At 41.0% G+C, this 9,476-nt stretch overlaps 1 protein-coding gene across 7 annotated transcripts in view; it reads left to right on the plus strand.

The window, feature by feature from the left end:
• PLEKHG1 (pleckstrin homology and RhoGEF domain containing G1) overlaps positions 1-9,276 on the plus strand; it is a 236,102-nt gene extending 226,826 nt beyond the window's left edge. For all 7 annotated transcript variants that reach the window (XM_067011011.1, XM_059083437.2, XM_067011014.1 and 4 more), the window contains one exon: positions 4,056-9,276. In XM_067011011.1, the coding sequence (XP_066867112.1) occupies positions 4,056-4,984 (929 nt within the window). In that variant the 3' untranslated portion in view covers positions 4,985-9,276. The remainder of the gene's footprint in view (positions 1-4,055) is intronic.
• The last annotated feature ends 200 nt before the right edge of the window (positions 9,277-9,476 follow it).

The raw sequence follows: 9,476 nt of genomic DNA on the forward strand, positions 1-9,476 counted from the left end.
ATCCGCCTGCCGATGCAGGAGACACGGGTTCGTGCCCTGGTCCGGGAAGATCCCACATGCCGCGGAGCAACTAAGCCCGTGAGCCATGGCCGCTGGGCCTGCGCGTCCGGAGCCTGTGCTCCGCAATGGGAGAGGCCACAACAGTGAGAGGCCCGCATACCGCAAAAAAAAATAAAAAAAATAAAAAAAAATAAAAAAAATAAAAAAAATAAAAATAAAAAGTGGTGATTGCCTGAGGCCGGTTGTTTGGAATGTGGACCATCCGTTAACATGCAAAGCTCTAACCCTGGCAGAAGCAAGGTCTTCAATACTGAATCGTTAGGGCTTACAACTACCTTGAATAGTCTTTTTTACCCACCTTTTAAGTATTAATAGATTTCCCTTTGGGGTTTTCTTTTGCTCCCCCCCCCCCCCCCCCGCTTTTTGTTTGTTCTTTCTGTTTTGCCTTCTCTGTTGTCTTGGGCTCCTGTAGGATCATAGCTCTGTGTCTGGGCCCTCTCTTGACATGGCGGGCTGCTATCGACATTCCCTCCAAGAGAAGATCTCTCCAGAGTCATCTTCTGAGCCAGCCAGTGTCTCCCCCTGCTGGCTGGCAGGAGCGTGTCCCTAGGGCCTGCCATCTCTCAGACCTGAAGAATCTTCCATCTGGGTGGATCGAGACCACTTCCTGTGCCCACCAGGCTTTCAATCAGTTGACGTGATGACTCCTTTTCTCTCTCTTGTTTATCTGGGCACAGGACGTCGTAATCGAATGGACCGATTCTCCAGACTTCTCCGTATGGGCCTTGCCACTTTGCCAGGAGCTTGCTCTCGGTGTTGTGCGGAAGGAGGAGCGCCCTATTCACCTGCTGAAACTCTCCAGCACCTTTATTGAACTCTCTAGCCGGGGTCTACAGGCCCTGGGCCAGACTTCCGCCTGTAAATCACCCAACCAGGTCTAGTCCCTCCCACCTTTTGGAGCCTGTTGTGGCATGCCCGCCATCTTGTTCCATCATGCCTCACTCTTGACGGTCTTTGAGGCCAAGGAAGCCTTTGGGGTCCCCCCCTACTTTTTGTATTTTTGGTGATGTTCTATGTGGGAGAAAACTCCATACAGGCTTGAGGAATTTTCCTCCTTGTGTAAAGTAGGGAAGGCAAAATAACATTTTATGCTTTGCTCTACATCCCAAGCAACATCAGAAATGTTGATTTTAATCTCTGTCTTGAAAACAGTATATTTCATACCTCTCTCAACAAAGATCACTTCAAATTTTTATCTGGAATGATAAGAACTCTACCTTCTAAACTTACAAAAGAGGAATAAACCAGAGATAGCCCTGACGTTGTTGCGTAATGATAATGTACATGTTCTTTAAGGACTATTAATGCCAGAACTAAGAATGAGGGGGAATTTTGATCCAGCTGACTAATACTAAGCTTTTTAGGCTAGAAGTGTCATCTTGGGCTGGCTATTTCCTGTACATCTGACTAAGGCTATCTATTTAATAACAGCCATTGCTCTGGAAGCTTGTCTCATGTTCATGTTGTCATCAAGCAAGTTATAGACTCTCTTAGAAGGTCAACCTGAGACCAAAAAAACCCACAAAAACTTAGATCGGCACAGTATATTGTCTACTTGTGAGCTACTTTCTATTCCCAATTTATAAATTGTCAACTTTTTATTATCCAAAGATAAACTGTGCCCATTATGAGTTATCTATAATATACAATATATGTTTACATAGCATTTTACTAAAGGCTCTCTTCCTGCTTCCCCATTTCTTGCTATGCCCAAATTGTAGGCTGCCTTTCCACTCTCAGTGGTATAGTCTTAGAACACATTTATTCTTAACACTATGTTTAGAATAAATGGAGGCAGTCCCAAAATTATCTGGGTAATTAAGTAGTTCTTGAGACCAATTTCTGCCTAGAGCTGTGCTTGGTTTTCTGTGGGGATTGTTCTCCAAGATTAAAAGCTCATGGACTAGATGGAATAATAAACCAGCTTAGATACAATAACTAGCAACACAAGATTGTGTGCATGCATGCGTACACAACCAATAGCTAAGTATTATGGTACATGTAAGACTTCAGAGAAATCAGCTAGAAAAGGATTCATAGAAGTGTTAAAGCTTACAGAGGGCCTTGAGAGGTAAATAGGATTTGATTAAGCAAAGGAAGAAGAAGAGAGTGTGATAAAGAAGAAAAAGGCATGAGAAATACTATGGACATTTTGGATAATACATGGTTTCAGATGATCTGGGCCACCATGTTCTAAAGTCAAGAGCTATTTGTTCTTACAAGACTTTAGAGTTAAATTTTGATGCAGCAATAGTTAAACTGAATTTTTAAAAATTAGCTCTCACTGCTTTCTCTCAAATTGTCATTTTCTTGGAATTCTGTGGAAGTTCAAAGCCTTCCTGATTCAGCTGTGGGATCAGGCTCAGAGCCACAGTGTAGGTGAGAACGGCTTGGGAAGTACCATCTTGACTTTGAGGTGGGACTGCTAGCCAAAGACAAGCCTAAAGGTCCAGCTAACATTGGTTGGGTTTCATAGTTAATGAAACGTTGTATATTTCAGGATGGCTAACAAGGGCACCTTGGTGTCTATGTAGACTTTCAGTCTCTTAAGGGGTTACCAAATCTTAATTGGTATTGAGAGTCTTTACTATGCTCTTTAAGGAGTAATAGCTCAAGTTTTTGTTACTAGAAATTCTAAACTAATAATCTCTGTCCTTCCAAGGAATTTGGACTTGAAAGTCTGAAGGATCTGAATGAATGTAGGATCTATAATGAGCAGATAAACACTATTTATTCTGATTCTGGGGACTAAGGGGCAAGGAATCTGAGGGGGTTGCAGTAAAAGGGCACACAGAACAACAGCACATTGTTTTCTGTCCTCATAGAAGGCAAACTTGAAAGAAACAGCAGAAACTCAACTAAATATTTAGTTTAAATTCAAGGAATAATTTACTAACAACAGGTTACCAAAAATATAAAAAGCTTAAAGAGGAAAAAATTATAATGTCACTTGCTGGTCATTATATATAGAATAGATGCCCTCTATAGAGACTGCGTAGATGTGGTCTGAGTGATGTATAGGATTCATGGAATTCTTTGATTCTAGGGTGGTCATGTGGGTACCTGGATTGGGAGGTGGGGGGACACGGCTCTTGAAATTGACATCTCTGGGCTCTCTCTTTTTAATCATTCCTGACCCAAGAGAATTCTCTGTATCTATATCATGGTTTTGTTAATGTCTTTAGAGATGTCTGTACTCAGAAGTGAAGTAGAGAGGATAGTGGCCTCATAGATTAATTTGAAGCGGCAATAGCTTTCGTGGAAATAGTGGTAAAACCCTGTTCTGCAACCAGTACTAGAGAGCATTAGATTATCGATTGTATGCACAGGATGGTTCATTCCTAATGTTTTGGAATCATAGACTTCAGTGCCCAGCTTCTCGGTGCTAGGAAAGGATGTATGGATCAGTCAGTACATGTGGTTTTGAAGGGAGGACCTCCCATCGACATCCCGAGACAGTGGCAGTGGAGGGCTGCCTGGAAACAAGAAGTGCAGGAACAGCCGCTGGGAGCAGACTCTGCTGGGAGTAGTTGTCTAAGAACAATCAAGACTGGTGAGGCAGGGGTAGCCATTGCAGGGTGGATTGTGGTCATGCTTCTTTTAATGACTACTAGTTATTTTTCATTGACCAGGGTTTAAGTGCTGACTTTCTTATTTTTATGTTGCCTGTTTTTAGCACTGACACACTATTCCATGCTTGTAAAGAACACTAGACATTGTCATTACAAACAGGGAACGCTTGCAGACCTGATGTTGAAATAAAATAATCCAGAATTAGATCAAATGATGTTTTACGTGGCTTTTTTATTAAACGGGATGATTTTATTAGTTTATTTTGCTTAGTATTTGATGATTTCTTATCCTCAAACTTAACTTAAAAGTCCTGTCTACTGTATAAATTTTTTTAATATGTTGTTAGAACGTTCTTATTTTTTAAATCTTTGTATGTAGAAATGATCCTGTATATATTTATCATTTTAATATTTGCCTTCCAGGTGCCAGGATTGCTGAATATTCCCAACTGTATGACCAGATTGTATTCAGAGAGACCCCCTTTAAGACTCAGAAGGATGGCTGGGCCAGCCCTCAAGACTCCTCCAACCTCAGCTCTGCATCACCTTCCCATACCCAACACGGTAGTGAGGATTGGCTTTTGCATTCAACCTATAGTAATGGAGAGTTAGCAGATTTCTGTCCCCGGCCAGAGCAAGACTTGAAGTCAAAATATGCCACTTTAGAGATCAATACAAAAAGTACCCCAAGACGGCTATCCACAGCTTGCTCTGTGCCTTCTCTCCAAACCTCTGAGCCTCTGCTGGGCTCCACGCAGAGACACAGTGTGGTGGTCAGCCAGCCCAACAAAGAGGACTCCTGTCAGGGCCATCTTTACAACTCTCTGGGACGGAAAGGAATCAGTGCTAAATCTCAGCCTTATAACAGGTCCCAGTCATCTTCCTCCATCCTGATAAACAAGTCCGTGGACTCCATCAGCTACCCTAGTGAAACGGGAAAGAAACAGCCGCTGTCTTTACACAGAAGTTCAAGGTGGGAGAGTCACCAGGATTTGGTGCCAGGTATTGCTGACTCAGGTCAACAGGGCACTGAAAAACACTCAGATCTCACACTCCAGGACTCGCAGAAAGTTCTGGTAGTAAATAGAAATTTACCTTTAAGTGCCCAAATAGCTACCCAGAACTATTTTTCCAATTTCAAAGAGACTGAAGGAGATGAAGATGACTATGTGGAGATCAAGTCAGAAGAAGATGAGCCAATAAGCAGCAAACTTGGACCATATCTGACGTCATACAATGATTCTGACAAACTGAATGACTATCTCTGGAAGGGGCCATCTCCCAATCAGCAAAATATTGTCCAATCTCTAAGGGAGAAGTTCCAGTGTCTTAGTTCAAGCAGCTTTGCCTAAGGTTCTTAAGAGTAGCTGCCTGATTTAACTTCTTACTGTGCTCATGAATTAGAGATACTGAGAGATGTTTTGTATGTACCAGATGAGAACAGTTTTGTAATAACCAGAGATGTAAAGTATACTTTCTTTAACAGCACAACTTTTTGAAACAGCTGGCGATCCAGCCAGGATTGTACTGTAGCAAATGTTAGCATCTAACACTGTGTTTTCTGATGCTGATGGTCTTCATGTTTCATGTAAGTCAATCTTACTTGAAAATTTTAGCCTTTTTTTTTTTTTTTTTAAACATGATGGCCATGGTATTTTTTCCCATATCCTGAGAATTAGTGCCCAGACTTTAAGAAATGCAATAATCATTTCCTATTATCCAGAAGCCACAGGTATACTAGGACTCAAAGGCAGCAAGGAGGACTTTTCGCATTTTTTAAAAAGAAAGGAAACTAAAGCTGTTTAAAGGATTATGCTTACCTCTGACATTTTTATTAAATTTGTGCCAAGACCCTAGAATAACTTAAACGAGGAATCTCTAATTGGAGTATTGTCTAGGTGCCCATTTTAGGGTTTCTATGCTGGCATTCCTGCGTCTAGTTCATTATAAGGCAGAAAATATGTAACTACTGGAAATTAGAATGTATCATGACCAATTTTCTGTAAGCAAAAATCCTTCCCTGTCTTCCTGAACAAGGCCTGGAGAATGTGCTGCTCATCATTTATTTTACATTTCATGGGGTTAAATGAATGATTCCCTTAATGGTTTAAAGCCAAGTGCAAGACAATGCAAATTGACTTACTAGAAAAGAGGGGTTGACATCTGGGTGCAACTTGATGATCTCATTATATGACAGTTGGGGATGGGGAGAAGATAGAACCCTTCACTACTTTTTGTGCCTGTTACTAATCAACATGAAGTAAACCATAAACTAAAGTAAAACAAAGCGCTTTAAAGCTACTCTTCCCAGAGCAGTTTTTCAGATGCCCTTTCATGAATTTTATACTCAGCCAAATGACCTGGTCCCAGCCTTGAGAATTTTATTGACTGCAGTGAAATTTATTTTCTAATCCAGACATAATATGGGGGTCTTTTTTCATCGTTTGGGGGCATATAGAAGAGCAGAATCTTTGGTTACTAAATTCTGACTAATCACATCTTTTAAGTTGTAATTATGGTCTTTAAATAGTGGTTCATTGTGATATTATGTACTAATACAACTCTTTATGGAAGGAAACAAAAAAGCAAGACCTTGTGAGTAAAACGCAAAATTAAAGAAGCTAAAGAGAAGAATGAAGGCAGATTCATTGCCACTTTATAAAAATATTTTATTGAAGACTCCAATCAATGTAACAAGTATGTTTTCTCAAACAGTGGCTTTCACATTCTCACTTTAAGCCATTTTACATTCTGTGGCCGCTTCCCCACCCTCTCAGGTTTCATCTTAAAAGATATAATCTGTGTAGGGAAAGGGGATCTGGGCTTTTCATTTAAAGATAAGCAATGATATTGATTTGAATCAGTGACATCTACCATAATTCTTTTTCTCTCTTTAAGTGCTACGCCTCTTTTTCTTAAAAACATAAAATGTGACCATCCTTATTTTATACGCAGGTACCTAAGGCATTTGTTTTCCTTTTTAAGTAACAAAATATAACCTAAGTTTCTTCTTTCTCCATACTGTACTTTCTTCTTGTAGCTTAGAAAACAAAGTCCATATCGACGAGCATTGTTTTGGAACCATTCCTTTCATTGCCCTTCTTTAAACATGATATGAGTTTTCAAGAATAAGCAGTATCAGAAAAGAGAAGCACTGTAACTGAGTACAGATTCTCAGACTTGCTAGAGGTATGTGTAAGGGCATTTACAAAACAAAGTTACCTGACTTTTCTTGTCCTGGGAATGCAGTTTTCCCACTTCTCTGCTTTTTGGTTTGTAAGACCCAAGTTCTGTATTATCCATATTACTGTGGTGTCTTACTCTCAGAAATTATTAATTCTCCACACCAATGTCCTGTTGCACGACTTTGATGTCACTTATAGGAACACACCCTGCTGCACGGAGGCTGCTGTCATACTGTATAAAATGTCTGTATGGTTGTCTTTAGGTTCTAGGACAAATCTGCAGTTCTATACATCCGTTCCGTCAGCCAGGATACAGATTTTGAGATGTGTGTATATATATATAATCAAGTTCATATTTTCCCTCAGTTATTCAATGAGTGCTTTTGTTTAAAATAGTTTCTTCGGGAGGTGGGGTAGGGATGTATATAATTGGGGGAAAAGAGTTATATGTACTTAAATGGATGTCAAGTTCTTACTAGGTCTCTGTACTAAAGGTTCAATTTTTTTTTTATAAGTTCACTTTTCACCTACTCTATTCTTTGTGCAAAAAAAAAAAAAAAAAACCCCAGAAAAACAAACATGAAAAACCATGCATCTAGGAAAACATAGTTTAAATACTGTATATATGATAATGAAAGTTAGTAATGCTCATTATTTAATAAAGTTTGTAAAGTACAAAGTAAAATATAGTGTGAATTAATGTGTTAATTCTAGAAAGATCAAGATTTTTCTGAACTATACTCAGTTATAATACTTTGCCTTATGAGCTGTGCAGAAAATGGTTCAGGGTAGAATTCCCTGGCGGTCCAGTGATTAGACCAGTGGACTCAGAGCTTCCACTGCAGGGGGCACAGGTTCAATCGCTGGTCAGAAAACTAAAATCCCACAAGCTGAGCAGCATGGCCAAAAAAAAAAAAAAAAAAAAAAAAAGAAAGAAAATGGTTCAGGGTAGTGATGATATACCATGTTTCAGTGGCCTGTGACTGACAATTTTCTGTATCTTTTGATTACTTTTCAAATATTGAATTTAGCCTGGGATTATCATACCTTTCTCTGAAATTCCCTTTAGACCAAGTGCCTTTCCAGGTTACTGGTTTTGATGGTGTGAGAAGATCATAGAGTCGTCTGACGTGCAGCTGTGGGGTTAAAGTCAGGTAAGGTGGAGGGGAAGGGCCCAGAATGCTGAAGTATTTTTGGTTCCAAAAGACAAACTTGCCTACTTTACTCTGCTGGTGCAAGCCCATGGGCAAAGCCCACTTTGTGTATCTATGAAAAACAACAAAGCTTGATTTTGCAGACAATAGCTTATTCACAATGCATCATACAATAGGAAAGGAAGAGAAGCAAGCAGTTCCACTTCATTAGTTCTAAAACCATGTTTATTCAGCTCAAACAGTAAAAGAACAGGGCTTGGATAGTAAGTAAATCATCCGCTCTACGGGGCAAACACAAGCCCCCAAATATTCTATTGTTTGTATGGCAAGGTATGGCTCTCCAAATAAGCATCACAAGACCATGGGTAAGCAGATTCCTTCTTGTATAGACCAGTTAAATCAGAGGCTGTAGACTGGTGGCCCAGAGTCTGAATCTGGTTTATACAGTTTTAAAAAGGTTTAACATGAAAATCCAGATTTCCACCTTAAAAAAAAAAAAATTAGATCTAGCCTGTTTGGGGCTGGCTTCTGATGAGGTGACTCCGAGATCTGAGGATGGAATTTAAAGGTGAAAATCATCCTGTAAGCCAATGAGGTAGCAGATCCCTGGAGAAAGAAACAGGCGAGGAAGCCATTTTGGGCCTAAGCCATTTTGGGATCTCAGCCTGGCCAAAACGCTTTCCTTGAACAGGTCTCAGTACTTAATGATCTCAAGGGAACAAAAGAACAAACAGTTATTAGGCAAGAGAAGTAAAAACAGCAAAGTCCTTATCAGTTGTAAGGACTCCCAGTTCTCTTTCAATGGTAAAGGTTAGCCGGAAGCGCTCAACTACCTGAAGCCCCGAACAGAAGAGAAGATGTTGTCACGCTAGCTTCCTACCTGCTTGTCTCGCCAGTTTTCCCCATTTTCAGACTCGTGCACCTCCATCCTCCCAAATCTTAGCCAGCATAATCTTTCTAAACACAAACAGAATCCTATCTTCTAAAAAGTCCTCAAATCCGTCCCTGCCTTTATAGGAGCTGCTCCGTTTGCCTGCGTGACCCTCCCACTGCCATCCAGGAGAAAACCTGCTTGGTCCTCAACATTCAGCTCAAAACCCACTATTAAGGGGGCGGGGCTTCCCTGGTGGCGCAGTGGTTGAGAGTTCGCCTGCCGATGCAGGGGACGCGGGTTCGTGCCCCGGTCCGGGAAGATCCCACGTGCTGCGGAGCGGCTGGGCCCGTGAGCCATGGCCGCTGAGCCTGCGCGTCCGGAGCCTGTGCTCCGCAACAGGAGAGGCCACAACAGTGAGGGGCCCGCGTACCAAAAAAAAAAAAAAAAAAAATCACTATTAAGAACTGTGGCGGGTCTGGGATTTTACTCAGCTTGCACACTAACAAGTTAGCTTGCCTCTGTATCAGAGGTCATGATCACTCCCAGCAGGATAGGCAGCATGAAAGCATTGGTTTCCCTTGCTTCTCCAGGCCCCCAGGGGCCTGCAGAGCAGCCCAAGTATGTGCTACAC

This window comes from Kogia breviceps, chromosome 13 (assembly GCF_026419965.1).
Source record: "Kogia breviceps isolate mKogBre1 chromosome 13, mKogBre1 haplotype 1, whole genome shotgun sequence".
Classification (NCBI taxonomy): domain Eukaryota; kingdom Metazoa; phylum Chordata; class Mammalia; order Artiodactyla; family Physeteridae; genus Kogia; species Kogia breviceps.